Source organism: Saprolegnia diclina, assembly GCF_000281045.1.
Source record: "Saprolegnia diclina VS20 unplaced genomic scaffold supercont1.5, whole genome shotgun sequence".
Taxonomy (NCBI): domain Eukaryota; phylum Oomycota; class Saprolegniomycetes; order Saprolegniales; family Saprolegniaceae; genus Saprolegnia; species Saprolegnia diclina.
In genome coordinates this window covers 762,764-790,549 of record NW_008246072.1, presented here as the reverse complement: position 1 = coordinate 790,549, position 27,786 = coordinate 762,764, and the positions used below count along the sequence as shown (strand labels likewise).

General features: G+C 60.7%; 12 protein-coding genes across 12 annotated transcripts; 7 read left to right on the top strand and 5 right to left on the bottom strand.

Moving 5' to 3' along the window:
• Positions 1-138: 138 nt before the first annotated feature.
• SDRG_02326 (hypothetical protein) lies at positions 139-2,510 on the top strand. The gene has a single exon (XM_008607907.1). The coding sequence runs from the start codon at positions 170-172 to the stop codon at positions 2,447-2,449; it is 2,280 nt and encodes a 759-aa protein (XP_008606129.1). The 5' UTR covers positions 139-169; the 3' UTR covers positions 2,450-2,510.
• Positions 2,511-2,784: 274 nt separating this feature from the next.
• SDRG_02325 (hypothetical protein) lies at positions 2,785-4,986 on the top strand. Its single transcript, XM_008607906.1, has 8 exons — positions 2,785-3,599; positions 3,652-3,698; positions 3,746-3,965; positions 4,011-4,174; positions 4,218-4,311; positions 4,363-4,458; positions 4,505-4,644; positions 4,691-4,986. The coding sequence occupies exons 1-8, from the start codon at positions 2,862-2,864 to the stop codon at positions 4,845-4,847; spliced, it is 1,656 nt and encodes a 551-aa protein (XP_008606128.1). The 5' UTR covers positions 2,785-2,861; the 3' UTR covers positions 4,848-4,986.
• Positions 4,987-5,304: 318 nt separating this feature from the next.
• Positions 5,305-11,717, bottom strand: SDRG_02324 (hypothetical protein). Its single transcript, XM_008607905.1, has 6 exons — positions 10,504-11,717; positions 8,999-10,457; positions 8,708-8,950; positions 8,205-8,657; positions 7,581-8,156; positions 5,305-7,527 (listed from the first exon to the last, which is right to left on the bottom strand). The coding sequence occupies exons 1-6, from the start codon at positions 11,683-11,685 to the stop codon at positions 5,345-5,347; spliced, it is 6,096 nt and encodes a 2,031-aa protein (XP_008606127.1). The 5' UTR covers positions 11,686-11,717; the 3' UTR covers positions 5,305-5,344.
• Positions 11,718-11,892: 175 nt separating this feature from the next.
• On the bottom strand, positions 11,893-13,828 carry SDRG_02323 (hypothetical protein). Its single transcript, XM_008607904.1, has one exon. The coding sequence runs from the start codon at positions 13,751-13,753 to the stop codon at positions 12,182-12,184; it is 1,572 nt and encodes a 523-aa protein (XP_008606126.1). The 5' UTR covers positions 13,754-13,828; the 3' UTR covers positions 11,893-12,181.
• A 1,086-nt stretch (positions 13,829-14,914) lies between these two features.
• Positions 14,915-16,547, top strand: SDRG_02322 (CMGC/MAPK protein kinase; the record flags this gene model as incomplete). The annotated part of the gene is made up of 10 exons (XM_008607903.1): positions 14,915-15,084; positions 15,129-15,258; positions 15,304-15,456; positions 15,501-15,619; positions 15,662-15,752; positions 15,802-16,047; positions 16,095-16,211; positions 16,258-16,331; positions 16,381-16,458; positions 16,511-16,547. 10 exons carry the CDS (start codon positions 14,915-14,917, stop codon positions 16,545-16,547), a joined length of 1,215 nt encoding a protein of 404 aa, XP_008606125.1.
• A 24-nt stretch (positions 16,548-16,571) lies between these two features.
• On the bottom strand, positions 16,572-18,300 carry SDRG_02321 (hypothetical protein). Its single transcript, XM_008607902.1, has 8 exons — positions 18,139-18,300; positions 17,987-18,092; positions 17,614-17,937; positions 17,321-17,557; positions 17,169-17,275; positions 16,956-17,118; positions 16,826-16,909; positions 16,572-16,781 (listed from the first exon to the last, which is right to left on the bottom strand). Exons 1-8 carry the CDS (start codon positions 18,264-18,266, stop codon positions 16,650-16,652), a joined length of 1,281 nt encoding a protein of 426 aa, XP_008606124.1. The 5' UTR covers positions 18,267-18,300; the 3' UTR covers positions 16,572-16,649.
• Positions 18,301-18,653: 353 nt separating this feature from the next.
• SDRG_02320 (hypothetical protein) lies at positions 18,654-21,456 on the top strand. The gene is made up of 9 exons (XM_008607901.1): positions 18,654-19,386; positions 19,428-19,851; positions 19,897-20,106; positions 20,159-20,264; positions 20,309-20,421; positions 20,480-20,626; positions 20,677-20,839; positions 20,890-20,982; positions 21,029-21,456. Exons 1-9 carry the CDS (start codon positions 18,700-18,702, stop codon positions 21,396-21,398), a joined length of 2,313 nt encoding a protein of 770 aa, XP_008606123.1. The 5' UTR covers positions 18,654-18,699; the 3' UTR covers positions 21,399-21,456.
• On the bottom strand, positions 21,400-22,520 carry SDRG_02319 (septum site-determining protein MinC). Its single transcript, XM_008607900.1, has 3 exons — positions 21,747-22,520; positions 21,606-21,698; positions 21,400-21,553 (listed from the first exon to the last, which is right to left on the bottom strand). The coding sequence occupies exons 1-3, from the start codon at positions 22,506-22,508 to the stop codon at positions 21,479-21,481; spliced, it is 930 nt and encodes a 309-aa protein (XP_008606122.1). The 5' UTR covers positions 22,509-22,520; the 3' UTR covers positions 21,400-21,478.
• A 442-nt stretch (positions 22,521-22,962) lies between these two features.
• SDRG_02318 (hypothetical protein) lies at positions 22,963-23,280 on the top strand (the record flags this gene model as incomplete). Its single annotated transcript, XM_008607899.1, has 2 exons — positions 22,963-23,131; positions 23,171-23,280. 2 exons carry the CDS (start codon positions 22,963-22,965, stop codon positions 23,278-23,280), a joined length of 279 nt encoding a protein of 92 aa, XP_008606121.1.
• A 585-nt stretch (positions 23,281-23,865) lies between these two features.
• On the top strand, positions 23,866-24,683 carry SDRG_02317 (Fe-Mn family superoxide dismutase). The gene is made up of 3 exons (XM_008607898.1): positions 23,866-24,020; positions 24,072-24,166; positions 24,214-24,683. Exons 1-3 carry the CDS (start codon positions 23,886-23,888, stop codon positions 24,617-24,619), a joined length of 636 nt encoding a protein of 211 aa, XP_008606120.1. The 5' UTR covers positions 23,866-23,885; the 3' UTR covers positions 24,620-24,683.
• A 339-nt stretch (positions 24,684-25,022) lies between these two features.
• Positions 25,023-26,634, top strand: SDRG_02316 (hypothetical protein; the record flags this gene model as incomplete). The annotated part of the gene is made up of 4 exons (XM_008607897.1): positions 25,023-25,233; positions 25,292-25,918; positions 25,965-26,073; positions 26,124-26,634. The coding sequence occupies 4 exons, from the start codon at positions 25,023-25,025 to the stop codon at positions 26,632-26,634; spliced, it is 1,458 nt and encodes a 485-aa protein (XP_008606119.1).
• Positions 26,635-26,640: 6 nt separating this feature from the next.
• Positions 26,641-27,718, bottom strand: SDRG_02315 (hypothetical protein). The gene is made up of 3 exons (XM_008607896.1): positions 27,541-27,718; positions 27,116-27,493; positions 26,641-27,069 (listed from the first exon to the last, which is right to left on the bottom strand). Exons 1-3 carry the CDS (start codon positions 27,694-27,696, stop codon positions 26,689-26,691), a joined length of 915 nt encoding a protein of 304 aa, XP_008606118.1. The 5' UTR covers positions 27,697-27,718; the 3' UTR covers positions 26,641-26,688.
• Positions 27,719-27,786: the final 68 nt, after the last annotated feature.

The window sequence follows — 27,786 nt, the reverse complement described above, 5'->3', positions numbered from 1 at the left end:
AAAAGGACCACCATTCTCGTGCACGGTTTCGAATTCTGCGTATTTTAATTGCGTATAGCTTGTTGTTTGTATGCCGAATAAAACGGAAGAAAAAGAAGATCGTTCTTTCTGGGAATAGGCTTGGAGCAGCAGTTGCAGATTTGCCGGACGAGACGCAGGAGGTAGCAGCATGGAAGTAGCGTACGACGGCGACGCGGTCGCGCTCCCGACCGACATGGCCTTCCTCCATGAGTTCATCCTCTTCAAGGCGCATGTGTGCAGCGAATTTGGCCTCGCCACATGCAGCATGAGCTACGTTGATGGCGACGGCGACGTGGTGACCATCGCCAACCAAGCCGACCTCGACGAAGCCTTTGCCTACATCCGCGAGGCCCGCATGACGACGCTGCGCGTGGACGTCAAGGGCACCAAGGCCGAGTACGAACCGCCGGTCGCGGTGACCAAGGGCGAGAAGAAGGCGACGGTCGAAGAGGCGGTGTTTGTTTTGTTGGAGCTCATGCACGAATGGACGATTGCTGCCGATGAAGACGTGACGGTCGCGCTCAAGGTTGGCTTTTTCAACATTTTGCTCGACGCGGGCTTTGTGGACTGCTGGAGCCGAATGGCGGCCGACAGCGCGGGGCAGAACCACACGTACGCGGTCGCGCTCGTCCACGCGATTTGCGCGCAGGACATGCAGGCTGCGGAAGAGCTCTTGATGCAGGCCGATGACCTTGGCGCGATGGTTAGCCAGGTCTTCCACGAGAGCCCGCAAACGGCCAAGCTCTTGGCGACGGCACTGCCGGCGCTGGTGGCCCACTTTACCAAGGTGCCCGTTGCCGTGCCTGCCGAGGCCATGCCCTCCAAGTCGATCGACGAGACGCTTGAGGAAGAAAAGCCATCGCCCGCCTCGACAACGATCCACACCCACCGCATCTGTGACGGCTGTGGCATGTACCCGCTCGTGGGCGTCCGACACCAGTCGCTCACGGATCGCAACATGGACTTTTGCAGCGCTTGCGTCGTCGTGCCACGCTACGGCGCCTACGCGCCGTTCCGGTCGATCGAAACCGAGCTCCCGATCCACTATAACATTGAGTGCGACGGCTGCAGCGCGACGCCGGTCGAGGGCATTCGGTACAAGTCTGCGATCGTCGACGACTTTGACTTGTGCGCGACCTGCGAGGCCTCGGGCAACTGGGCGGCAACGCACGAGCCGTTCATCAAGATTGTGGCGCCGGAGAAGGCACAGGCGCTCAAGAAGGCCAAGCCGGCGCCCATTGCGGCCGTGCACACCAACATTGTGTGCGATGGCTGCTCCAAGCACCCGATCGTCGGCGCCCGCTTCAAGTCGGCGGTCGTCAAGCACTTTGATTTGTGCGACACGTGTGAAGCCACAGGCGCGTACAATGCGTCGCACGGCCCGTTCCTCAAGATTACCAGCGTCGACCAGACGCCGTATGCGCTGTACGTGGCGACCGAGGCCGCGCAGCGTCACGACGCCAACGTGCAGCCGCCCGAGGCGTTTGCCGCGCGTGTCGAGCAGGACTTTTACCCGCCGCGTCGCGGGCGCCGCGGCCCCAAGCCCCACAGCCACCCGTTTGCGCCGTTTGCCTTTGGCCCGCCCGCGCCCTTTGTGCCCCGGGGCCACCGCCACGCGCCGAGCCCCGAGACGGCGCGGTCGCCGTACCTCCGCTGCCGCTTTGTCGAAGACGTGACGTTGCCAGACGGCAGTGTCGTGGTCGCGGGCCAGCCGCTCATGAAGCAATGGCGCCTCGAGAACAATGGCGACCACGCGTGGCCGGCCGGCTGCCTCGTGCACATGGTGGGCGGCGTCGGCATGGTGGTTGACGACGTGGCATGCAGCGTGCCGCCGCTCGGCCCCGGCGAGCAGTGCGTCTTGTCGATGGATTTGACGGCGCCGCAAGAGCCCGGCCGCTACGTGTGCTACTTCCGCGTGTGCATGCCGTCGGGGTCGCGCTTTGGCCACCGTTTTTGGGTTGACATTTCCGTGGTGCCGCCGCCGGCCGTGGCGGCCACCGTGGAGATGGTGCCACTGGGCGAGGCGGCCGTGGCGCACGATGACGTGCTCAAGACCAAGGCGCCCAACACGTCGGTCGTCGACACGATGCTGAAGGACGACGTGGCCGCGCTGCCGATGGCGACGCTGGTCGTGCACGATACTGCCGAGGCGTCGACTATGGACGAGGCGTCGGCCATTGAAGAGACGGAGACCTCGGACAAGATGGAAGCCTCGGAGGCGATTGCGATGGAAGCGTCGGCGACGGAGGTGGTGGACGACATGGCCGACAGCTACGAGTATGTGGCCGAAGCGCACGCAGACTATGTGTATGCAGCGCAGCTGGACGACCTTTCGCTCATGGGCTTTGCGGACGAGGAGACGAGCCGCCGCCTCTTGGACGAGTACGAAGGCGACCTCGAGCGCGTGATTGAGCATCTGCTCCAATAAGTTCTTTGTCGGCGTCGAGTACCCACTATATATCTTGAAACACGTTTATATTTCTAGTTGAGTTGCGTACTAGGGTGTGCCGATCGCAAGTAGTGGGGCAAATCAAGTCGTAGCTCAGTCAGTGGGCATTGTTGGCGACTGCGAGATGGTGGCGCACACGTGGCACGTTCTGGGGGCGCCACGCCACTCGGCGATGTTACCTGACCACGCCTCCGATCACGCCAGCAGTGCATCAGCAGTGCAATCCCCAAGGTCGATGGCGAGGGATCGTCTTCGCATCAGCTGATCGGCTCTGCCGCCATCTTGTCGTCTGCTGTCTGCGGCCATCTTGGTCAGCGGGTTGGACCAGATCGCACTTAATTGGGTGCGTCCGTACTTTCTGCAGCGATGGCACAGAGTTTGACGGACTGTGATGGTGTCGACGCGGCTCGTCTCGGTGCTGGCGATGGCGGCGATCGCGATGGCGGCGCAGGACGCGTGCATTAGCGCTGTGAGTGGCGACCTCCTGCCGCTGGTGCCCGAGCTCATGAACGACGACTTTTGCGACTGCGCCGACGGCCGCGACGAGCCGCACACGGCCGCGTGCTCGCATGTGCTCTCGGCAGCGCACGACTGCCACAACCGCGGTCTGCTTCCGATGCGCATCCACACGAGTCAGGTCGGCGACGGTGTGTGCGACTGCTGCGACGGCTCGGACGAAGCGGTTGGTGTCTGCGTCGACGCGTGCGACGCCGAGATTGATGCCAAGCGGGCGGCGGTGCAAGCACATCGCGACGTCGTCCTCCAAGGCTTTGCCGAGCGTCAAACGCGCCTGAATGCGCTAGCGCAAGCAGCGATTGCAAAGGAGCACGAGATTCTCGCCAAGAAGGCGCTCAAGGAGGAGCTCCGGCAGCTCCGCCTCAAGGTCACCGTCTTCAAGGACCGCGAAGAGCGCACCGAGTACGCCATGCGCATCGAGTCGGCCAAGCAAAAGACCGGGCAGTGCGCTGCCGATAGCACCACCAATGACGACAACGACAGCGACGTTATCGAGGACGAGGCGCCGGTAGCTGATAGCGCAGCCGAAGCCGCCGACACCACTGTCGCGCTCAAGCATGCGGATGCCAAGTCCAAGCTCTCACTCGTCGTCCAGCGGCTCGATGGCCGACAGGTATATATGCCCCCATGCTTTGGCCGTGTAGTATCAATAACATATGATGTAGACGACGCTCGCAGCCTACATGCACGAAGTCCTCGACCAAGCGAAACGGTACGTCCTGCTGCCACGTCACCACCATCAATGACATATGCGTGTAGGATCCCGATGCGGTCGGTGTACCAGCGCCAAAAGGAAGACTTCCTCGGGCCGCTCTTCAACGGCAATGCGGCCGACCGCGCGCGCTTTATCACATACGGCCTCCAGGGCATCGGGCTACTGCTGTCGCCAGTGCGTGGCGTCTACGAGGTGCTGACGCTGGCGACGTCGACGTGGTTTCGCCTTCTCAACGTCGTGACGCCCCACGCGCTCCTCGATCCGGTACGACTGGTGGATTGGTTTGGTCTGAGCTGGAACTCTGGTTAGTGGCATGGGTTTGTGCAATTACTGGATCTAGACTGGCGCTACCACAAGTCGTTGTTTCTGCGCCGACTTTCGCAAGGACGGCTCTTTTGGTGGCGCTACTATGCGTCGTATGTGCTGAGCACGGTCTGGGACGCCCCCGTCGATGTGATTTGGGAAACCTTCTTGTTCGTAATACTCTCGAGATGGAGAAAGTCATATTGTCGATAGCCCGACGCTGGACCGCAGTGTCGTGCTCCCAGAAGCCGAGAGCTTGCGCTCGATTCTGACCGACCTCGAGACCGACATGCAAGCGATCGACCAAGTGCGTTTCAGATCTGAAATATGTGGTTTGGACGATCAAAAATGGGACTAGGAAATCGACCGACTGGAACGGGTCTTCACCGAAGAGTCAGGGCCCGACGCAGGGTACCAGATCCTCAAGGGCGTGTGTGCCGTGGCCCAATTCGAGGTACATGACGCGATTCGTTACTATTTCTCACCAGATTTTGGACTAGAAATACCACTACACGATCTGTCCATTTGGCGAAGCCACCCAAGACAGCGTGCGTCTCGGGAGCTGGAAGCGTTGGAGCTCGACGTCGCCGCCCATCATGTCGTTTGAAGACGGCGAAAAATGCTGGAACGGTCCCCACCGGTTCGTTCAACTATGCCAGATTCGTTCTGACTCGTTGCGATTCTAGTTCGGTGCAACTCGTGCTGGAATGTGGATCGAAAGACCAGATTTTGTCGGTCGACGAACTCTCGACGTGCGTGTACACGATCAAATTTGCCACGCCCGCCGCTTGCACATCGGACCTTGTCGCGCAAGTCAACAACGACGCGGCCACGTGGCTGTGAAATGTATCAAGTTGCTGATAGATTGATACTTTTCTCTCTTGTGGCGCCACGCAGAGACATCCGTGGTTTAGTTGACGCATTAGTTGACAACCAATCGTCAATACGAGTACTTGGCCGACGAGCTGTGAGGAATCCCATACCATGTCCTTACGTGGTCCTTGTCCCTTGCAGGTCATGAAGGCAGAGTAGCAGTGGTGTGAAGCGCGTTTCTTCAGCCTGCGGCTCCCTCAAACTGAGCCAGTTGCGCGCGTTGGTACTTGCGTGGATCCTTAGAGCTGCCGTGTGCTGCCATCGTCTCCGGCCTGGACGTTCCCAGTGGCCCAAGGAGAGCCCCCAGCTACAGCCATCGGGGGTGAAGGCCCCCCACCAAATGCCAAATGGTTTTGCGTTGACTCATGCGTTGGTACGACGCGGATACCTCGTGCGATGCTCACTGCGGATGCTGCTACGAATCGCATCTCGACAAGACAATTTGCTCATGTTCAAAAGTGTTTTTTTCACTTGACGTTGACATTGGCGACGCACTTGACCGCTGCCAGCTGCGTACTTTGCGTGCACTGCTGCGGGTATAGGAGCAAGTAGCGCGACGCGCCTGCAAGCGAAATGTATGTCAGCGCACTGCCCCCCATGATGCTGCACGGCGTGCTCGTCCAGACCCGCGTCGTGTCGGTGCCGCAGCCCGCGCCTATCGCCTTGTCCGAGAGCACTTCATCGAGCGTCGGCAAGCGCGCTTGGAGCGTTGCGCAGAGCGCAAAGGCGTCGTTGTAGCTCACAAGCGACGTCGGACACGCCATGGCTGTCTTGACGTACGGCTGCGTGTGGCGCACCAGTTGTCCTTGGTCGTTCACGTACGTGACGTTGACGCGACCGTTGGCACACAAGGTCTTTTGCTGCACGTTGGTCCAGCCCAGCGCAGCGCACGAGACGAGGCTCACGGGCGGCAGCATGGGCGCGCACGAGCCACCGTCCGGTCCGAGCTGGTACTGGTCGTGGCACGCGCACCCATACGACGACGCGCCGCTCGGCAGACAAACTTGCTGGCACGTGTGCATCCCGCTCGTGCACGCATTCTCGTAGACGTCGGCCACGCACTGGACCGGGCCCACCGTCTCGTTGCTCGTGACGCACACCTCGCGCGGCGACGACGTGGGCCAGGCGCCAACGCCGCTCGCAATAACGCCGGGTGTCATACTCGCGCGGTCCATGCATGCGCTGGACGTCCAGACGCGCTGGTATGTGAAGCCGTTGCAAGTGCTCACAGGCGACGGAAGCCCGGCGCGGACTTCGGTGAGTGTCGGGAGGCGGGACCCGAGTTGCGCGCACGCATTGGGCGCCAACGCCGCCGTGACGGGCGGGGCGCACTGCCGCAGCCACGTGAGCGCGCAGGCCGAGAGGCTCGTATCGGGAATGGAAATCATGGGCGCCCCGATGCGCCGCGCCGAGCAAACGGGCGATGCGGCTGTCGTTTGCCAGCAGAGGTTCTTGCACGTCGAAGTGGAGAGCGGGCTGAACGGGACGCACGCACCAGTGCTGTCCATATTGGTGCCGGTCGCGCACGCGCAGGACGAGGTGCCATTGTCGCTGATGACGCACTGCTGGTCACTCGGACAGAGGCTCGTGCCGTTGATCGACGCACACAGGTTGTCGCGCGCGTCTGCAATGCACTGCGTCATGAGCTTGTCGGTACTGGCCGCGCAGACGACGACGGCCGGTGCCGCCGACGTGAGTGTGAGCGACCCGAGCAGCGACTTGGGAGCGATCGCGGTGCCGGACGATGTCGGTGGGAAGAGCGCACAGGCTGTCGACGTCCAGATGCGCTGTGAGCCGCAAGTCGACGCGAGCACAAGCCCCAGTTGGACCTCGGGTAGCGTCGGAAGGCGGGCGCCGCGGCTGCTGCATATCGTGCTGGCCTCGTCCATGGTTTGCATCGTTGGTGTTGGGCAGCTTGCGATCGCGCGCGTGCACGTGCCACTGGCGACGCCAAACTGCGTCCAGCCCAAGTCGCGGCACGTCTTGAGCGACGGCAGCACCGGCGCTGGATTGCAGCTGACGCCGTCAAGCGCGAGGGTAAACCCCGGGTTGCATGCACATGCGTAGCCATAGTTTTGGTTGAAGCAGAGCTGGCTGCAGGGGGACGACGCACATTTGTTGCTACTGGGGTCTTTGACGCAGCGGACGTTGGCGAGCATGGTGGCCGCGTCGACGCACGACGCGGGGTTCGCTTGAAGCCCGAGCTTGGACCCGGAGGTCGCAATCACCCCAGTCGAGCCATTTGCAAGGAAGCATGGTGTGGCGCTCCACACCGTCGCGTAGTCCAGCTGACATCCCGAGCCGAGCGCGACATCGGCCGCGAGCTCGTCGGACGTCGGAAGGCGCGCACCGGCCCGCTGACAGAGCGCAGTGGCGGCTGCGTACGAGACGACGCCGGCGCAGTCGTTCGTGTTGCTCGGACTCGGCCCCGTCAAGCCGTACGACCGCGCCGCGACCACCGTTGCACCCGCCGGCGCCCACGGGTTGGGAAACCCGTCCGCGGTCAGCGTCGAGACTGGCTGCGAACCGTTGATGCACGTCGCGCTGTCGTTCCCGAGCACGTGGCCGAGGTCGCAAATGCAGCGGTAGCCAGCGTTGACGTCGGCGCAGCCCCACGAGCAGAGGTTGGTGCCCGACGCGCACGAGCCGACTAGAAGGATTGTTTCAGTGTATCAAGTCGGTCCTTCGCAATCGAGGACGTACCGACAATCATGTCGGCGACGCACACGGGGAATGCAGTGACATTGGTCATCGGAAGACAAATCGTATCCATGGCGGTCGTCGAGAGCAGCTGGGCGTTCGTAGCCGCGACGCCGATCGTTGGCGTCTGGTCGCGCGAGCACGGCGACGTGCTCCAGATGAGCTGGCTCGGCTGGTTGATGCCGCAGACGCTATTGCGCGTGAGCAGCTGGAGGTTCATCGCAATCTCATCGAGCGTCGGGAGCCGCCCGCCCTGCGTCGCGCAAAAGCTCGCCGCGTCGCCGTACGACATCGTATCCGGGCACGTTTCTACGGCGGCCTTGAGGCGGCGTTGGGTCGTCGTCTTTGGCTTGCTTTGGCTGCTGGTGCAAATGGTGTTGCCCGTGAGCGGAGTCCACCCGAGCGCGCCGCACGTGCTTGTCGACAGCGGCATTGGCGTCGGCGACTCGACGCAGACGTTGGCCCCCGTGCCCGTGTTGAGCAGCGTCTCGTTGTTGGGACACGTGCACGTATAAGACCCCTCGACGTTCCAACACTGGGACGTGCACGACGCAAGGCCCAGCGCGCACTCGTTGATATCTAACCAATTTTCTCCATCGTATCAATGTGTCAAGTAGCAAAGTGTACCGGGGTCGGCGACGCAGACGATACGGGCGGTCGCGGTCGCATTCGTGCATGTTTCGGTCGCCGTGTTGGTGGTGATCACGCCGGGCGCGATGCCAGCCGCACACTTGGTGGACGTCCAGAACGCCGACGTGCCGCACTGCGTCGGGAAGGCGGCGATACCGACGACTTCCGAGCGTCTCGGGAGCCGAGCGCCGAGCGCCGCACACGCCTGCGCGGCGTCCATGTAGGTCGCCGCTGCCAAGCACGCCGTCGATGGTGCACACGTGCTTTTGTACTGCTTGGTCCACCCGAGCTGCTTGCACGTCTTGGACGACCGCGGCGCATTCACGGGGGCGCACGTCGCGCCGTCGCCCGTGAGGCTAAAGCCGTCATCGCACGTGCACGCGTACTGCGAGTTGGTGAGCGACACACACGCCTGCGAGCAGCGACTGCCGAGGCTGCACGCTGTAAACTCTACCAAATGCAGCTGTGAGAATAGCAGACGACCTAAGAAAGAAGGTGACCTCGCTCCGAAATGCACACGGGCATCGACGGTGTCGACGTGGGCGTGCACGTGAGCGTCGGCGGCGTCGGAATCAGCGGGTTGCTCGATGGCGGCGACGCGATGACCGTGATGCGCCCTTGCACCGACGTGCCGAGAATGCACGCCGTCGTTGTCCACACCGGGTTGTTAACTGACTGACACACATCGACCGCGAGAAGGCCGGCTTGGACCTCGGCTGCCGTCGGTAGGCGTCCGCCAATCACTAAGGTACATGAAGTTAGACCGCGGAGAGAAAGGCCAAGGCGTGTACCTTGGCAGCGCGCGAGCGCCGCCGGGTACGACGAGACGCTCGGACAGCCACGAAAGACGGACGTCGATGCGCACAGATTCGTGCTCAACGCAATGCCCCACCCGAGCGTCGAGCACGTCATGCGCGTGAGCGAGTTGTTGGCTTGGAGCTGGCGGACGTACTCGGCGGTGGCGACATTGCTAAAGGGTTGCAAAAGCGCGGGAATCGAGAGCTTGGCGGCCTTGTCGCCCCAGCACGTCATGACGCCCGACGTACTTGTTGCACACGAGTGCGTCCGACCTGCCGAGACGTGGTAGTAGAGCCCGGGTGGCGGTGTCGCTTGGCCAAAGTCGTTGTTGCCCCAGCAGCGCAGCGTCCACGCCTTTGTGACGCCGCACGTGTGCTGCCAGCCCGTGTCGATCTGCAAAAAGAGGACGCCGGTCGGCGCGTTCGTCTCGCCACGACTGTTGTCGCCCCAGCAGTCGACCGAGTCGTCGATGCGAATCGCGCAGGTGTGTTCGTAGCCGCTCGAGACGTACCGGTACTTGGTGCTGAGCGGCATGCCACTGACTTGGCCGTAGTTGTCGCGGCCCCAACACGCCACTTCGTACTTGGTCGTGATCGCACACGTATGGTACCCGCCGGCCGAGACGTAGAGATACGAGAGGTCGGGTACGACGAGCTGTCCGTCGTTGTTGAAGCCCCAGCATTTGATGTGCGCGTTGCCCTTCAAGCCGCAGATGTGAATGCCTTTGGACGAGAGCATGACAAAGTCGTCGCGGGGCGACACGAACGCGTTGCCGGTAAACTGGCCGCCGCCGTCAATCAGCGTCGCGTAGCAAGAGGCTTTGCGCGCGAGCGTGAGCGCGCACATGATTTGCTGCACCATCGAGACTGCAATGTCGACCGCGCCGGTGACCGCGCGCGCGCTGCCGCTGAGCACGGTCGCGCCCCAGCAGTGGCCTTGGCCCGTCTCGTCAATGCCGCACCCGTACTGACTGCCCGACGCATCGAGCTTCTTGTACGCATACGACGAGATGTTGAGGACCAGTGTGGGGCGCGTGTCGTTGCTCTCGCCGCTGCCACTGCCGCTGGAACTGTCGATATTGCTCCCGACGTAGCTTGTGTTGAGCCAAGTATCGTTGGTCGAGCCGTCCGTGAGCCACGACGGGCCCGCGCCGTAGGTGAGCGGGCGGTAGCAGTACCCGCTTTGCTTGGCGACAAACGATACCGGGGGGGTGGCCGCCCCCGCGCCGTAGCAAAAGATGGTGCCTTGCGCCGTCGTGCCGCAGACGTTACGCTGCCCGAGCGCAAGCGATGTGAACGTTGGGTACGTCGGCGGCGAGACCGCAAAGTTGTAGAGACCTCGGTACGCGACGGGGTCGCCCCAGCACGTGGCCGATCCGTTGAGCAAGAGGCCACAGCTAAAGCTGCCAGTTTTGGAGACGCCGACAAACGAAAAAAAGAGCCCGTCCGGTACCTAGTGCAATAAGAAATGACTTCTTATTGCTCGAGGATGCTCGTACCATTGTAAAGTTGAGGTTCGGGTTGTCGAGGCCCCAGCACCGAGCAACATTGGCACTCGTGAGCGCGCACGTGTACTGGTTGCCGCACATGACTTGTACATACTGGTCGTTGCCCGCCGGCGTCGTCGCTTCGCCATAGTCGTTGCTGCCCCAGCACACGAGCTTCCCGTCCGGAAACGTGATGCCACACGTGTGCCGGAAGCCGGCCGACGCGTGCTGGAAGCGGCCTGCGGGCGGCGACGCCTGCCCGAGGTCGTTGGCGCCCCAGCAAAACACCGTGCCGTTCAGGGCCGTCGAGCACCCGTGGAGGCCGCCGGCCGAGATCGTCGCCATCGACGTCGTCGCCGGCAGCACCACCGGCACATACGAGTAGTTGTTGTACTGCGTGTACGCCGCGCCCCAGCACGAGGGGTAGCCGAATTCCGAGAGCGCACACGTGTGGTAGTCGTACGCTGCGACTTGGATGAACGCGTTGGCCGGTGGCGTCGCTTGGCCGTAGCTGTTGAGGCCCCAGCACGAGAGTTGGTTGGAGCCGTTGATCGCACACGTGTGGCCAAACCCGAGTGCGATCGGCTTGCTCGCCATGCGCGAACACGGCGCGTACGAAGCGTTGGGCTCGCCGAGGCGGCGGTAGAAACCGACGCTGATCTGGCGCGGCAGATTGTACGCGCAGTGCGTGCCGTCGGCGGTCGTCACGTTCGCCGAGAGGATGCTTGATGGCCTTTCCCACATTGCCTTTTCCATTACAAGGGCAAACTCGCTCGTGGACGCATTGCGTAGTGCCACGTCGATCGTGGTCGGCGACCGCATCCGCGCGTCGGCGTTCCAAGACGACGAGACGCGCCGCCAGTTGTCGACGACCAGCGTCACGGACCAAAGCGGCGACGACGCAGAGAGATGCACGCGGTGCCCGGCGTGCCACTCGGTGACCGTCTTCACGTGCAAGATGGGGCAATGGGCATCTCGCGACGCGACGGTCATTGAGGACAGAGACGATACGGCTGCTGGCGTCGGTGGCACGTAGATATTGCGCTCGAGCAAGAGGAGCGCGGCGAGAAGACCGACGCCGAGAGCGGCGCGGGGTCCGCCGGACATGGCCGACGGGGCTGGCATTGCAGAATGAGGCAGCGAGATGCGACTCGGCACGTGCAGAGATGGAACGCGCGCGGAACGCAGTGCCATTCGACCGTGGTGAAACCGGCGTAAGAAAGGCCAGCGCTGAGGCCAGTGCCCGGCTGCAGGCGGCGGCAACTCGCCTCTTTACTCTCCCTATATGGACGCTCGAGAGAGCGAGATGATGTGATGTGTAGCTACATGTGCGATGCGATCTATAAGCTTGGGCGACAACCTCGCAAACGAAGCCGCGCCGACGAGATTGAGTATCTCTGCACGTAGTTACGCATCCGGGCTCAGTGTCAGCGCAGAGGCCACCATAACATTACAGCCCAAGGACAAGCCGACAGCTTCATAATACCGAGAGGGCCAAGAGACGACTAATGTCCAGACGCGTCCTTGTCAGGAGATGTGTGTCGGCCCTCCAGCGCGAGGTATTCACTACCGTGGAAGCTGCAACACACGCTAGACGCTTTGGCGGTTACTGCGAGTGCACGTGCAAAGCAAGTAGCACCGTGCAGCCGGCGGGATACCAACGAGCCTAAGAAAAGGGCTAAGAGCTAATTTATTTACGTCTACGCAGGCCATCGTTTGTCGTGGCGGCGGTCGACGCCGCCGGCGCGTGCGCTGCAATGGCGTCCACCACGACGCGGCAAGCGGTCGCAATGTGCTCGGCCGAGTGCTGCGCGTTGACCGTCAAGCGGATAGTCGAGAACGCGGCGGTCTTGAGCGGCGTCGGCTTGTGGTCGCCAGCAACGACCGCGACGCCCTTGGCCAAGCACGCCTGGACGATCGCAGCCGCCTGCGCCTGGGTCAACGGCGCGTTGGCGGTCGTGGCGTGCAGCACGGGCGACTCGGGATCGCTGAGCACCGTCAGCAGTGACGACGCACGGAGCGCGGCGTGGGCCGCCTGCGCGTTCGCCTTGAGCTGCGCCACGAGCGACGGTTCGTTCTTGAGGAGGCGGATGGCTTCCGAGCAGACAGCCGACGTGTACGGCGGGGCCGAGGCCGAGAAGACGTAGCCCGCACTGTTGATGCGCTGGTAGTCGACAACATGCTGCGAGCCCGTGCTAAAGCCGCCGACGCCAGCGAGCGACGTGCAGAGCGAGCCGCAAATGATGTCGATCGAGTCGATCGGGAGGTTGAAGTGCTCGGTGACGCCCTTGCCGGTCGCGCCGAGGACGCCAAACGAGAAGGATTCGTCGACAAAGAGGCGGAAGTAGTAGGCACGCGCCAGGGCCACGACCTGCGGCAGCGGCAAAATGTCGCCATAGTTGCGGAAGAGGCCTTCGGTGACAATGTAGCGGCGCTGGCAGTCGGAGCGGCGACCGGCCTTCTTGTCGGCGTCGCGGACGCTCTTGAGCACACGCTCGAGGTCGGCCATGTCGTTGTGCTTGTAGTACAAGGTCGTGCAGCGCGCGAGGTTGACGCCTGTGCGAATCGAGTCGTTGACGCCGTCGTCGACGATGATGAGATCGCCGCGCTTGGCAAACGCGGGCAGCACCGACGACGCAGTGGCTTCAATGTCCGAGAACGTGATCGAGTCGGTCGTACCAATAAAGTGCGCAATGTCCTTCTCCAGAATCTCATGCGTGTCGATGGTGCCGTAAAAGCCGCGCGGGCCGCACGAGCCGCAGCCGTACTTGGTCAGCGCGTTGCGCGCGGTCGTCTTGATCTCGTCGCGGTTGGCCATGCCCAGAAAGTCCATCGTACCAAGGTTGAGCACCGGCGACGCAATGCCACGCAGCTTCATGTGCGTGCCCGGCGTGTCTTCAACAATGCCAAGGTTGTAGGTCGCGGCGGCGATCGTGGCGTCCGAGATGGGCGCGACGATCGGCTCGGGCTGCCACTCGTCGACGAGCGACTGGATCTCGGCCGGCGTCAAGCGGTCGGCCGCCTGCTTGGGCAGCTTGCTCTTCTTGACGAACGAGATGTACAAGATGAAGACGATGAGGAACGTCTCAATGATGACGTGCTCGGGGCTGCGCTCGTACACCGCCTTGATGTACTGGAGGTACGTCGACGGCGCGCGACTAATGGCGGCCAGCACCGCGCCCATGTCATGCGACGCGTACGCGTCAACGATCGGGCGGCCGTTCGCCGCCCACCACTCGGCGCCCCACGAGACTTGGTCCATTACGGCGGAAATCCAAAAATGAAGCCACTCGATTTTGGCTGGCGGAATATCCGCGGATGGCGTCTCAATATAAGGTGCAATTACCAATGTCGTCTCATCGCCGCATAGACACGATGGACCACTCTACGTACGTTCCGCGCGTGCATGCATCTGCCTCTTGCGGAGTGGTAGAGACCTCTGAGACTCGTGTTGAGGGCGCGACGCGCACCAACGTCGAGCTTCCGCCTTGGTGGGGACGCCAGAGGCGGGGCTTGGAGACAGAGCTGGGAAGCGCCGACAGAAAGTCTGCATAGGTCGTACATAATGTACGGGTGGTGATACGTACGTGGCTTATTAGCCAATCAGATCATGGCACTGGACGTTTACGCAGTCGCAGGTCGTTTACCGCAGGGCCATGAGCACGCGGATAAAAACACGCCACTGGCATTGCAACGTCGGGATCGTGTCGCAATCGGCGCTTATTGCATGCTTGCACCAGCGCAATCAAGTGCGCTTCCTTGCCCACAGAGCTACCAAGCTTTATGCAGTGTTGTTGCCGGCGTTTGGGTGCAACTAGCCTTGCGCCCACGCTTGCAAGCTTGGAAAAGACAGGAAACATCGTCCGATGCGACGTGTTTTGTGCCGTCTCCAGCCCGCCTGCGCAATGCAATATATTTTAGACAATATATTCGACGACCCGGCACGTAGCATATAAAATGCGAGATGTATTTGCGTGGGTCCAGTCCACGGCCAATATGAATATATATTGAAGCGGCGTGTCGCGCACCTAGTCGCAGCGAGTCTCTTGCATGTCTGCCAGAATCGCCCACAGCCATGTTCGCAGTATCGCTCCGAACGTGCATGAAGGCGAGCGACGCCTCCGACGACCTCTGCCGTGCCTCAACCTGATGCAAAAAGAATCTCAATGACATATCAATATATATTGACCGACCAGAGCGCACTCGTGCTTTCGTGTCTAAAATATCCACGAGCCTGTCGTGGGCCTGTATTTGACTGTCGTTAATAAAAACTCGCTCACGGTAATTTCGGAATCCTGTATCAAATGATACGCCGCGGGATCTTCGGTCGGTATGCGATTGCAGAGGTTTGCGATCCGTCGGCAGTTACGACCGCAGTGTCCCTCGTGAGCGGTCAAGTACAAGAGGAAGGAAGAGGATCAGCATGGCATCGTCGTCCGTCGCCGAGGGAATGGCCGTCGAGGAGAGCGGGGGCAAGGAGATCATCATGCGCCCGGGGACCCATAGCTTCGTCGTCTCGGGTACGACGTTCCAGGTCGACACCAAGTACAAGTTCATCAAGCCCGTCGGCCATGGCGCCTACGGCGTCGTCATGTACGAGCGCGATCGATCGGTATGCATCATGCCATGGCGCGTAGATCCGCGCAGAACACGGAGACGGACGAGAAGGTCGCGATCAAGAAGGTGTCCAAGGCCTTTGAAGATCTCATCGACGCCAAACGCATCCTGCGCGAGATCAAGCTCCTCCGGCATTTCGACCACGAAAATGCAAGCTACATATGTGACCATGCCATGGAGGCTCATACCGAGTAGATCATCACGATCGTCGACCTGCTGCCACCGCCGTCGCTCGCCCACTTTGAGGACGTCTACATCATCTCGGACCTCATGGAGACTGACTTGCACCGAATCATCTACTCACGCCAGCCGCTCAGCGACGACCATGTCCAGTACTTTCTGTACCAGGTTCGAGTCGCAGCCGAGGAATCGGATGGCACTGGAGAGCGTAGATCTTGCGGGCGCTCAAGTACATCCACTCGTCGAACGTGCTGCACCGCGACTTGAAGCCGTCCAACTTGCTTCTCAACTCGAATTGCGACCTCAAGGTGTGCGACTTTGGCCTCGCGCGGTATGTACCTCTTGCAAGTTGCATGTTACAACAATCTTGCAGAGGTGTTGAGCCCGACGAGGACAACATGGAGCTCACTGAGTACGTCGTGACACGGTGGTACCGCGCGCCCGAGATCATGCTCTCAACCAAGGTATGTATCGAACGCATTGCAGTAGCGTCCTCATGTATTCGTCTTGCAGGAGTACACCAAGGCGATCGACATTTGGTCCACCGGCTGCATCTTTGCCGAGCTTCTGGGCCGGAAGCCCATGTTCCCTGGCGACGACTACATCCACCAGCTCCAAATCATTTGCGACAAACTGGGCACGCCGTCCGAAGAAGAGCTTCACTTTGTCACGAGCGAGAAGGCTCGACGCTTCATGAAGGGCCAGCCCAACAAGCCGAAAGTGCCCCTCGACAAGCTCTTCCCCAACGCCAAGGCGAACGTACGCTGCCACCATGTTGCTGCAGCATGCAAGAGCTTGTGCGATAGGCGTTGGACTTGCTCGACAAGATGCTTGTGTTTGACCCAACGAAGCGCATCTCTGTCGAAGAAGCGCTCGAGCACCCGTATTTGGAGTCGCTTCACAACAACGACGATGAGCCGAAGGTTGGAGATGGCTCGTTTGGACCATGGCTTGACCATGGCTCTATAGTCGACAAAGCCGTTTAGCTTTGACTTCGAGAAGGAGCAGCTCACAAAGCGCCGCCTTCAAGAGCTCATCTTTGGGTAGGATCCTCTCGTTTCAGCGGCGATCTCATCAATGTTTTGTGTCTAGGGAGGTGTGTCACTTCCACCCGGATGCTGTAAACACCGTGGCGGGCGGCGACAAGATCGGCGGACCCGTCTTGCCGGGGTACACCACAGATTTGTGTTTATATAGATTCCGAAATCAACACTCTTGGTAGGTCGCCGCCGAAAGCAGGCAAGGCCACAGCCGAGTAAGCTCAAGACGCACAAACCAACACGTGCATACAAATCTCGTCGCACGTCGACGCGTGTATTTCCCTTCCATTGACTACCTGTAGTACACCATGCTGGATGGGCTTACTTTGTGATCTCGGGCTTGTAATAATTGGTCCACTTGCCGCTGCCCTTGGCGTAAAAGTCCATCGGGTACGCCTCTTGCCACGGCGTCTCGTTCAAGCACACTTCGGCTTCGTACGGCGACAAAAGCGGCTGCAAAAAGTGAGCCATCGCGCCCACAGCCGCTGGAAACCTACCTTGTTGAAGGCATAGCCCCAATCGATCGAGAGGCGCGGACACGCCACTTGGATCCATGCGTCGACTTCCTTGAACATGGCCAGCTAGGACACCTTCGTCATGATACTCTCAACTACGAGAATGGCATACCTTTTCGGGAAAGATCTCGGAGAGAAGAAGCGTAAAGTGTCGCTTGCCGTGGGCGTCGAGGACGGAAGTGAGGTGGTCGAGGATGACCGTGCTGCCTTGGCGCCCGAGCGTCCCGAGGATCACACCAAACGTCTGCGCCGACTTGGCCGTCTCCACCGCGCTCCTACGAACCACACCATTGTCAGCTTCATGCGCCAAAGCGTCTTATTGTACTTGCGGATCGCGACCATTTGGCCCAGATCGTAGCTTTCGCAGCTGAGCACCTTGGGGTACGGGTCATATCTGTACGCTTTGACCGTCGGGTTGGCAATCATGGCCGACTAGAAAAACGAGATTGAGCGTTGCTCAGAAAACGTAGAGTTTACCTCGAGGTGGAAGCGACCGTCGGCGACAAACACGAGTGCTTCGCGGTCCGGGAAGAGCGGCGACGTACACCCGAGGACCTCGCCGGGCGACAAGGGCTTGGCTTGCGGTACGACAATGTCGGTAAAGTAACTCTTGAGCTCATTGAGCGCCAAGTGCATTGCGGTCGCAAACTGAATCGTGCCCATGAGCGCGAGCTTGGTCGACGGCGCGAACGTGAGCTTCATGCACTCGATGAGCTACACAAGCTACGATGTGAGCCACGAATGCGCGCACTGGAGATGCGCTCCCGTACGTGCGTCACGTCGATCGAAATGTCGACAAAGACGTAGAGCATCTTGATCGTTGTCACGTCAATCGGCACGAGGCAGCTGTGCCCATAGTGCACCATAAAGTCGGCGCCAAGCGCCTTGGCCGTGAGGTCGTCGACGCAGCACGCGCCGTACGTGACATCACCCATGATGATGCACGTCGCGCCGGCAAAGCGCTCGATGATGTCCGAGATGACGCACGCGTAGAGAAGAAGGCCCTCTGGGAATTGCAGCGCGACGCGCTTGCTGTTGGCTTGCTTGAGCTTCCAGATCGTCTTGCGAATCTCAAAGTTGTAGTTCCAAGGAAGCTAGATGCCACGAGCATGAGCGCGAAACAAATGCAACGGCGATGCAAACCTGCTCGATGGCCTTGCCGAGCTCCGGGTCGTTTTGGATCTCGTCCGGGATCTGGTTGGCCATCTTGCGGCGCAGCGCCGCGGCGCTGGGCTTCTTCTTGACGAGCCTATGCATGGGTTAGCCGCCTTGTGGCATGGAGGCGGCGCGCCTACGTCGAAGCCTCCGAGCTGCAGCAGGCGCCCGAGTTATTAGCACAGGCGCTGTCGGCGGCGCAGGTCTCGGCCTTGACCACCTTGCGGCCGACAAAGCGGCGCGGGACCACGGGGGCGTCGGCTTCCATCGCTCGCTGCTCTGGAATTGATTGGACGTTCTGCATCATCCGGACGTCCGGATAACGTCGGTTCATTGATCACCGGACAGCGATCTTCAACACGTGTTTAAAACAGAGCACCCGCCAAGAGCATCACGCCTTCCTACTGTGTGCCAGCGCTGCAAGCTACAAGGCCTTGGTCCCACAAGGCGGTAAAGTCATCCTTTGCTATGTGGGAATGCGGTACCGTAGATCCCTCTGGCGTCGACAGTGGCATAGTGTACAGTGTATTCTATACGACATGTTGAAAACACCCGACGCTGTTTGCAACAGCAAGTGCAGCCGCCAATCACAGGCGACTTTCGAGGCATGTCACAGCGCTCGAGGCGTTTGCACCAATCCCGGCGCAGGCTGTCGCGCTGGGATTTTACCACAGCAGCTCGACATCCTCGACGTCCGCGGTATGCACAACGCGTCGCAGCGCGATATCTGGCACGTGGACTACGGCCGGAAGCGGCTCGAGCAGGCCGCGCAGGGCTGGTGGAGCATCATGGTCGTCTTTGGCGTCAACAGCGTCGGCTTTTGCGTCGCGTGGTGCCTCTTCCTCGCGTCGCGCAGCAGTCGCAGCAGCCTCTACTGGACGGGCCACACCGACACGACCGCGACCACATACCGCGTGCACTTTGGCGCCTACCCGACGCCAATCGAGCGCTTCAAAGCCTTCTACCGCAAGTTTCGCGACATCCAGTCGCTGCACATCGAGGTCGGCGACGAAGCCGCGTTCTACCTCACCTTTCAGGTCTACGCCCTGCGGCTCGTGCTCGCGATGAGCGGCTTTGCGTTCTTTGTGCTATTGCCCGTCTACGTCTTTGCCGCGTCCACGCCGTGGTCGGCGTTTAGCACGCTCACGATCCGGTCGCTGCCCGACAAGTCGCCGCTCTTGTGGGTGCCCGTAATTACCACGTACGTCTTCTCGCTCTTCTACGGCATCTTCCTCCACAAGCTCGGGCGGCTTTGCAACAATCGGGACCCGGCCAAGACAAACCTCCTCTGCATGATCCCGTCGAGTCTCAGCGCCCGCTCGATCCTTGTCTCGTCCGGCGTGCCCAAGCGAATGGCCCAAGACCGCATCCTGTACCTCCTCGACCAGGTATTTTGTCGTTTACGCTATACCATCTCATTCATCTCTAGATCTTCCCGGGCTACATGAGCCACGTGACAGTCGTCTACGACTTGGGGCCGTACCGCCGACTGCACAAGCAACGCATCGACGCCGAAGATCGTATCGAGCGACTGCAACTGCTCTTGCGCATGCAACTGACCAACTCTGTTCCGTGGATGCTGCGACTGCTGCCCGGAAGCTTGCGGTTTCCCGAGCCGACGTGCTTCCAGGCGCCGCTGGAAGACCAAGTCGCGTCGCTCCAGGCCAGCATTGCCGACAGCAAGCGGTTGGAAGCGAGCACGCTCGCGTCGATCATCGCCAAAAACGAGGGCACGGGCCGCATCTTCCTCATCTTCAACGACCCAAAATGGAAGGCGCGGTTCGTCAAGAAGACCAAGTACAAGTCGGTCGCGCACATGATTGCCCGCGCCCCCAAGAAATACCACAACATCCGTACTACTCAAATGCGCATCGTCCATGTGCTGACATTGCATCTAGTCAAGCGCAAGATCGACGAACTCCAACTGACGCAGTGGAAGCTCGACACGGCGCCAGAGCCCGACGACATTGACTGGGAGTGCGTCTCGTACCAGTCGACCAAGCGTACACTGCTCACAGCAACGATTTACACGTTTCTCACGGTGTTTATCATTCTCTTCACGTCGCCGTTGGCGGTCACATCGGCCATTTCATCCGGCGCCTACTCGAGTACGCTGGACGGACCCTTCGGACGACATAATACGGTGTGCATTTTGTGTAGCGACCGCCAAGTGGGTCAACGACATCGTGTTTGACGTCCAAGACTGCGTCGCTGGCCTCTCGCCCGTCGTGGCCAAAATGACATTTTCGTACATTCCCACCATGATGTACGCGGTTCACTGTCTTCTTCAATGATGCTACTCCATGGTAGTCTTGTCATGATCAACGGTGTGCTTCTCAACGTCGTCTACCACGCGGGACGCATGCAACCCATGTCGACCGACTCGGCCAAGGAAAAGAGCATTCTGCACTACAGTGCTGTGTGTACGTCCACTGGTTTCACTGGGGGTGGAGGTCGTCACATGATAAAATTCTGTCGTAGATTTGATTTTCAATACGCTGTTTGTGCCCAGCTTTACGTTTGTGTCGATCAACGCGCTCTTCCAGTATTTTCTCGACAAGGGCCAAGTCCTCGACCTCTTTGAGATGCTCTTCCTCAACAACTCGGGTGTTTTCTTTGTCAATTACGGTATATGTACATTATTGTCGATTGTCTCATTTTTCAACTGTCGAATCTAGTGATTCAGCGGGCGTTTGTGGGCACAGCCGTCGTCATGCTGCGTATTTCCGAAGGCGCCGAGTTTGCGTGGCGCTGGTCCCGCGCCGTGACACCAAAGGAGCACGCGTACGCGGTCGACGCGTGGAAGTTTTACACGGGCACGCAGTCGGCGTTGCAAATTAGGTGCGTCGTCTGTCGACAGTGCAGCTATCGAACTATCGCATGTGGTGCAGCGTCCTCGTCGTCATTGTCGCGTTCAGCACGGTCGTGCCCGTGATCTTGCCGTTTGGCGCCTTTTACTTTTTCATGCAGCACCTCGTCGACAAGTAGGTTGCATGTTCGAGTGCCCACTAATGGCATATGCTCCATGAGGTACTCGCTCCTGTACGTCCGGCCGCGCATCAAGGGCAACGGCGCAATTGCCAAGACGAGCGCCCACGCAAGCATGTTCCCGCTCATGATCTACCAGTGCGCAATGGCCGGCTTCTTCCTCGTCCGGGGCACACTCTACCAAAGCACCTCGGTCGTCGTGCTCCTCATGCTCACGTTCATTTTGATCCTATGGCACTACATTCGCGACAAGGAGCAGCTTTTGCGCGCCGTCGGCAAGGCGTATGCGCCCGACCAGACGATGCTGCTCTCGCCGACGTCCGGGTCCGTCGAGATGTACCAGGACCCGGCGCTGCGCTCCTCCATTGCGCCGTCGACGCCCGCGACCCTCTACGGCGCCATGGTGCTTTAACCGACGGCGACTTTCAATCAAAAAATATTTGTACAAAATGCAAGAAATATGTACGAGTTGGTAGAAATTGGAGGCGAAAATTAGGGACCGGGCACGACCGACTTGAACTGAAGCGCGCCGTCTTCGAGCCACACGATTGTGGGCTTGTCGTCGACCTAGTTGACCCAGAGATGAGAATGTCTCTAGTTCAATGCGAGGGAGTCCTACCACGTGGCCAATCTCGCGCGCCTCGAGGGCGTCGCACGTCGTGAACGTATCGGCGATCGAAATGAGCTCGGCGTCGAACTTTTGCACGTAGACCTTCGAACGATTGAGATGGCTATGTAGCCGTGAGTTGATGGAACGTACCTTGGCGTCCGTGTTGCCACCAATACCGGCGAGCGCGCGGCCCTTGAGTGTGCCATAGATGTGAATGTCGCCGTCGGCAAGGACCTCGGCGCCCGAGTTGACCGAGCCGAGGACGACGAGCCCTTGGTCCTTGGCGTAGACTTGCTGCCCCGTGCGAACGGAGCCTTCGACGACCATCATACCCCGCTGTGTCGATGCGATGGCGGCAACCACCGGGGTTTCGGCAGGGGCCGACGGTGTATCGAGGCGCTCGCCGATGATGGCCTGCGCTGCTTCTTCGTGGCCCATTGCCTCTTCCATGAGTTGATGCATTGCGACGCGGTTCATGGCGTCGCTTGCCTCGTAGTCGCCATCGTCTTCGAGGCGTGTGCTAATGATGCTCGGCACCTGCAGCGACTTCCACGCCATCGCCTTGATGTCTTCGCTGGCGTTCGTGATCCCGATCGGATGGAGGTTCTCGCTGCGGAGGGCGTAAATGAGCGAGCGCAGCTCCGAGGACCGGATCGGCGAGTTGTGCGGCGACCCGTTCGAGCTCACGTTGGCCAAGTCGAGGATGACAGGCCCCCGGAGGTTCCAGTTCGTGCGCGACTGCTCCACGAGCCGGCGCATGTCGTACTCGCCGTTGACGCGGACAGGCGCGTGGAGGCGCAGTGTCGGAATGAGGTACGCGCCGCCGAGGACGTGGATGCCCGTGGCCGCCATCGAGGCGCCGGCCATGGCCACTGCCTTCTGCGCCTGCTGCCGGGCCTGTGCAAGCACCATGCCTGAGACAAATTACCAAGTGTTATTAACATTACGCACTTTGTAAAGATCCGTGTCAAGCTGCAGGGCAAGACAGCAGGTTGAGCAGCGCGGACAAGGTCAGGAGGAGCTGTCAGGAGGCGGGTGCTCTTGTAAGTGGCAGCACGCACACATATAGCGCGTTCGGCATTAGCATAGGCGTACAAGCTCATGTGGCCTTCATGGCAGACGCAAGGACGTGGTCGCCGCCAGGATTCTTGGCACAACGCCTTGTGGCACAACCGCCTTGCACCGAGATTGGTAAAGGCATTGCTGTCGCGACGCCAGTCTACTTTGACACTGGCAACCGCTGCAAAGCCTTTTGGTGGGCCTGTGCGTCGTCGCTCTCGGCGCCATCCTCGCGTTCTTCATCATCGGTGACGGTCTCAACCCGACCGTGGAGGGTGCTATGCTTGGTCTTGGCGCTGGTACATAGATGATGGTGACGCTCTCGATCAAGGAGCTGATTCCGTCGGCCGTCAAGTTTCGTCCCGATGGCAACGCTGTCTCGATCGCGATCCTCGGCCGCATGGGCATCATGTCGTTGAGTCTCTTACCGGCGAAAGCGTGTCAGCTTTGCAGCTTCCACCGAGATCCTGCCAAGGGTTGTCGCTCACGAGAAGGATGCATCGCGATGCGACCAGCGGGTTCGACCGTCTGCAAAGCATGGCTGCTGCTTGGGTTGCTCGTTGACCAACCTTGGACCTCGGCGCTGACCAAGGTTGTGTGGCTCATCGTGACCACCTCGGAATGACGGCGAAGTTCCTTCCGAGCGCAATCATCCTCGATCACTTGCACGCCGTCGATCCCTCTCTAGCTTAAGCCAGTTGGTTCTAAGAGCGCAGCACAACGCTATAGTTCATGCACATATCCTGGATGCTGCGTCAGCGTCGCCGCCTCTCGCGTGGGCGTTCTCGAACTTGAAGTTCGCAGCGCGCCACGCATTTTCGTCAGGCGGCCCGTTCATTGGTCCTAGCTCCGCCAATCGTTGCGCGTGATGGCGCCGATCCTCGCCGTTGGTTTCCCACATGTGGAAAATGCTACGTCGTCCGGATACAGGGAGTATAAACCGTGCGTGCGGTGGAGAGACGCCGGTGCACAAGCTGATTCCGGTGCGTTTCTTGAAAACCACATTTCTCGCGTGTGAAAAAGGTGGCCGACACGCCGAATTCCGAGGTTCGTTCTACTTGGTGTTTGTATGCGTCGCGAACAATCTCGGCTTGTTATCCGGATGACACGAGGGATCCTCCTAGTTTTATGCGGGTGTTTAATCCAAGCTTGATGTTTGTATGTGGAAGCATAAAAATACGATCCGTCGCGTAAGATGGAAGTGAGCCCATTTTGCCTTTTGCAACCAAGATGAGCTTCACCCTTCCGCCCCTCAAGTACGCCTACGAAGCCCTCGAGCCGTATGTGGACACGGAGACGATGAAGATCCACCACACCAAGCACCACCAGGCCTACATCAACAACATCAACAACTACATTGCCGGGGTACGTCTGCCTGCGAGGCAAGGCCATGGCCGCTCATGCCACCTGCCTTAGGAACCCTCGCTCGCCGGCAAGTCGATTGTCGAGATCGTCAAGACGGCCACGGTCCCGGCTGTGCGCAACAACGGCGGTGGTCACTACAACCACACGTACGATGGCGCAATGCGATGGCGGCATGGCTAACGATGGCATATAGGCTCTTCTGGACGTTCATGGCGCCGCCGGGCACGAGCCAGGCTGGCCCCACGGGCGAGCTCAAGGCCAAGATCGAACAGGCGTTCGGCTCGGTCGATGCCATGAAGGAGAAGTTCAACGCCGCCGCGTTGACGCGCTTCGGCTCGGGCTGGGCGTGGTTGGGCGTGAAGGCCGACGGCACGCTCGCCGTCTCATCGAGCGCCAACCAGGACAACCCGTTGATGCCCAACTCGGAGATCTCGATGATCCCGATCCTCGGCTTGGATGTCTGGGAACACGCCTACTACTTGCAGTACCAGAACCGCCGCCCGGAGTACATCTCGGCCTTCTGGAACGTTGTCAACTGGGACAAGGTCGGCGAGTACTACACCAACCACGCCTCCAAGGGCGAGGCCGTCCCGATCTGAAGCCGCGGCCTCCCGTCGTCGCTTTAGTGTAGCAGCTACTAACTGCAACACGATGTATTTCCAATGCGTTGCATCTTGCGAGCGTCCAGCGCATGTTGGTTGAGCTCGGAGCCTTCCATGCAGCTGTCGCCCGAAGAGGCCGCAGCTGGAGCTCCCCACGCCGGTATGCACAGACCATGTTGACCCACTGACGTCCAGGAGACCTTGCTCCGAGCTTTGATGCTGGGTGGTGATGGTACCGTATTCTGCCTCTGGCATTGTGATCACTCCAACGTTGGTGCATTCGCGATCGATCGCGTGGATTTCGACGTACGGACCAATCAGCGTTAGCGCTTGACAACTTTTCTACCAATGGCCGCATGATAGCCATCGAACCCAGCGCCGCAAATCCGGATTTGCAGAGATGATGCACCACGGCCGCTCGCTCCGCGCGATGGCCGCGACCGCGCGCCGCCCGCATGGCCTCTTCCGCTGCATGAGCGTGCAGGCCGATGACTTGAAGCGCGTCTGCATCGTTGGCTCGGGCCCCGCCGGCTTTTACACGGCCAAGTACCTCTTGAAGGAGCATGCTGGCGTGCACATCGACATGCTCGAAGCGCTCCCGACGCCCTATGGTCCCTCCTTCTTCTTCGTCGTCGCCGCCGAGCAGGCATCTCATGGCGCACTGCGTAGGCCTCGTGCGCTCGGGCGTCGCGCCGGACCATCCCGAAGTGAAGAACGTCATGAACGACTTCAACGACGTGGCCTCGAACCCGCGCTTTACGTTCCTCGGCAACGTGCGCGTCGGCGCCGATGTCTCGGTCGATGCGCTCAAGCCGTACTACAACGCGGTCGTGCTCGCGTCCGGCGCGTCCGACGACCGCAAACTCAACATCCCCGGCGAAGACCTCACCGGTGTCATGGCGGCGCGGTCGTTTGTCAACTGGTACAACGGCCACCCGTCGTTCCGTGACCTGGACGTGCCCTTAAACGGTGACACGGCCGTCGTCATCGGCCAAGGCAACGTCGCCGTCGACTGCGCGCGCATTTTGTCAAAGTCGCCGGCCGAGCTCGCGTCGACCGACATTTCCCAGCATGCGCTCGATGCGCTTGCAGCCAAAGGCATCAAGAAGGTGCTGCTCGTCGGTCGTCGCGGCGTCGCCCAGGCAGCGTTCACGATGAAGGAGCTCCGCGAGATCACGCGTCTCGAAGATGCAGCGTGCGTCGTCGACCCCATCGAGCTCAACGCCGGCCTCAATCCATCGTCGCTCCAGGAGATTGAAGAGACGCGTGCGCAGAAGCGCATCTACCAGCTTCTCAGTACGACCTCGGCAGTCTTTTCCTTTGACCTCAATGCGAAGAGTAGGCACCGTGGCCAAGGAGCACACGGTGCATGCGGCGCGCGACCGCCAGATCCAAGTCCGGTTCCTCCTCTCGCCCGTTGCCTTCCTCCCCGACGCCAACGACCCGACGCGGTACGTGCCTCTTCCACTGCAGTGCAAGCGGCGACGACGGGCTTGCGTAGCGTCGGCGCCATCAAGGTCGAAGTCAACGCGCTCGACGGTGACGCGTACAAGCAGCGTGCGACTGGAACGGGCGCGTTTGAAGTCATTCCGTGCGGCCTCGTCCTGCGCAGCATCGGGTACAAGTCGCAGCCGCTCGAAAATGTCCCGTTCGACACGAAGCGCAACGTGCTCTCCAACATCTCGGGACGCATCGTGGATGTCGCGACGCAAGCGCCGGTCCTCGGACTCTACTGCGCCGGCTGGGTCAAGCGCGGCCCGTCCGGCATCATTGGCACCAACATCAACGACGCCCGGGACACAGTTGCGAGCCTGATGGCCGACGCACCGACGCTGCCGGCGCCGACCAAGCCCGCGGACGAGCTGCATGCGACGCTCGCCGCCACCACCCGCGTCGTGACGTGGGCCGACTACGCCCGGATTGAAGCCGCGGAAGAAGCCGCGGGCGCGGCGGTCGGCAAGCCCCGGGAAAAGTTCACGTCGGTCGCCGACATGCTGGCCGTGCTCGCGTAGGAGAATCCGAGTTGTACTGCAACGACAGACCTCGTCACGGTTCTTATTGCTCGCTTATGCAAAGCGCAGTGGCCACCGCAGGGAAGGCTTTCGTCGCTTGGTGGAATTGGTCGCAGCTGTTAGCTTGGCCTTGGCGTCCCGCGCGAGCTGCAGCTGCGTGCCAAGCGCGCACCGCAGCTCGGCGACGGCGGCGCCTTCTTGGTTGCTCTCATTCGCAATGATGGCTTGGATCGAGTCGTCGCTGAGGTAGAGGAACCGCTCGTACGCGTCGCCATGGACCTCGAACGCGAGCGAGAGGTGCGCGTGCAGCGGCACGTAGAGCGGCGCGAGCTGCCGGTCGTGCAGCCATAGTTCAAGGTCATGGGGCGTCCACGCGGTCGAGGCGATTGCGTTGTTGCTTCCGACCGAGTCGCGACGCTTGAGGTGCTGCGCGACCTAGCGAGAGAAGAAGATAGGAGGAGGCGGAAAGGATCGAGGATACGTGGTCCTGGACGCGCGCCATGACGTCGACGACTTGGACGATCTCGCTGAGCATCTCGACGACGTAGTCGCGCAGCTGTGACGTGGCAAAGCCAATGTGCACCACGTCGCCGTGGTAGGTTGTGAGCGAGAGGCACGGGTACGGCATGAGGGGCGGCGCCTTTGTCGACGTGCTGATGACGCGGCCGCTTTGGACGAAGCGTACATGGGCGAGCGGGAGGCGCGGGATGCGGTCGTGGTACTCGTGGACACTGGAGAAGCAGAGCTGGAGCGTCATGGGATGGAGCCAGAGCATCGTGTCTCGTAGCTCGCGCTTTGTCGCACTGCCCTTGCCATGATGCAAGGCGTGCGGGAGGTCGAGGCAGGGCACATGCAGGCCCTGCGCACATGAGAAGGCTAGCGTGATGGACATGGAAGTAGGAGTACCTCGAGGAGGACGGACCAGCACTGGCATGCGCTGCGGTGCTCGTCCATGAGTTCATCGTAAGACGCCTTCTCGTTGAGGCTCTGCGCGAGGAGCTTGCATGCGTCTTCGCGTGCTGCGAGCCGCGCCATGCTACTACTTGGAGATCGAAACTGCATTGAGCCGACGGCGACGATCGCGTCGCTATGAATAGCTCGCGTACGGAGATCATGCCAGTACGCTCGCCGCCATCTTGCGACCGGCTACCG

Bases quoted from the DNA above. Each gene is read 5' to 3' on its own strand.
- SDRG_02324 (XM_008607905.1), bottom strand. From the start codon at position 11,685: ATGGCACTGCGTTCCGCGCGCGTTCCATCTCTGCACGTGCCGAGTCGC. The intron at 10,458-10,503 runs GTACGAGCATCC...TTATTGCACTAG, and splicing joins CGAACCTCAACTTTACAATG to GTACCGGACGGGCTCTTTTT. The intron at 7,528-7,580 runs GTACGTCCTCGA...CAATCCTTCTAG, and splicing joins CGTCGCCGACATGATTGTCG to TCGGCTCGTGCGCGTCGGGC.
- SDRG_02317 (XM_008607898.1), top strand. From the start codon at position 23,886: ATGAGCTTCACCCTTCCGCCCCTCAAGTACGCCTACGAAGCCCTCGAG. The intron at 24,021-24,071 runs GTACGTCTGCCT...CACCTGCCTTAG, and splicing joins TCAACAACTACATTGCCGGG to GAACCCTCGCTCGCCGGCAA. The intron at 24,167-24,213 runs GTACGATGGCGC...GATGGCATATAG, and splicing joins GGTGGTCACTACAACCACAC to GCTCTTCTGGACGTTCATGG.
- SDRG_02315 (XM_008607896.1), bottom strand. From the start codon at position 27,696: ATGCAGTTTCGATCTCCAAGTAGTAGCATGGCGCGGCTCGCAGCACGC. The intron at 27,494-27,540 runs GTACTCCTACTT...TCATGTGCGCAG, and splicing joins GCTGGTCCGTCCTCCTCGAG to GGCCTGCATGTGCCCTGCCT. The intron at 27,070-27,115 runs GTATCCTCGATC...TTCTCTCGCTAG, and splicing joins TGGCGCGCGTCCAGGACCAC to GTCGCGCAGCACCTCAAGCG.
- SDRG_02326 (XM_008607907.1), top strand. From the start codon at position 170: ATGGAAGTAGCGTACGACGGCGACGCGGTCGCGCTCCCGACCGACATG.
- SDRG_02320 (XM_008607901.1), top strand. From the start codon at position 18,700: ATGCACAACGCGTCGCAGCGCGATATCTGGCACGTGGACTACGGCCGG. The intron at 20,107-20,158 runs GTACGCTGGACG...CATTTTGTGTAG, and splicing joins TTCATCCGGCGCCTACTCGA to CGACCGCCAAGTGGGTCAAC. The intron at 20,627-20,676 runs GTATATGTACAT...TGTCGAATCTAG, and splicing joins TGTTTTCTTTGTCAATTACG to TGATTCAGCGGGCGTTTGTG.
- SDRG_02319 (XM_008607900.1), bottom strand. From the start codon at position 22,508: ATGGTGCTTGCACAGGCCCGGCAGCAGGCGCAGAAGGCAGTGGCCATG. The intron at 21,699-21,746 runs GTACGTTCCATC...AATCGTTCGAAG, and splicing joins GTGGCAACACGGACGCCAAG to GTCTACGTGCAAAAGTTCGA. The intron at 21,554-21,605 runs GTAGGACTCCCT...TGGGTCAACTAG, and splicing joins CGCGCGAGATTGGCCACGTG to GTCGACGACAAGCCCACAAT.
- SDRG_02325 (XM_008607906.1), top strand. From the start codon at position 2,862: ATGGTGTCGACGCGGCTCGTCTCGGTGCTGGCGATGGCGGCGATCGCG. The intron at 3,966-4,010 runs GTACGACTGGTG...AACTCTGGTTAG, and splicing joins CCCACGCGCTCCTCGATCCG to TGGCATGGGTTTGTGCAATT. The intron at 4,175-4,217 runs GTTCGTAATACT...TATTGTCGATAG, and splicing joins GTGATTTGGGAAACCTTCTT to CCCGACGCTGGACCGCAGTG.
- SDRG_02321 (XM_008607902.1), bottom strand. From the start codon at position 18,266: ATGGAAGCCGACGCCCCCGTGGTCCCGCGCCGCTTTGTCGGCCGCAAG. The intron at 17,938-17,986 runs GTTTGCATCGCC...CGTGGCATCTAG, and splicing joins TCGGCAAGGCCATCGAGCAG to CTTCCTTGGAACTACAACTT. The intron at 17,276-17,320 runs GTAAACTCTACG...TCGTTTTTCTAG, and splicing joins ACGGTCGCTTCCACCTCGAG to TCGGCCATGATTGCCAACCC.
- SDRG_02323 (XM_008607904.1), bottom strand. From the start codon at position 13,753: ATGGACCAAGTCTCGTGGGGCGCCGAGTGGTGGGCGGCGAACGGCCGC.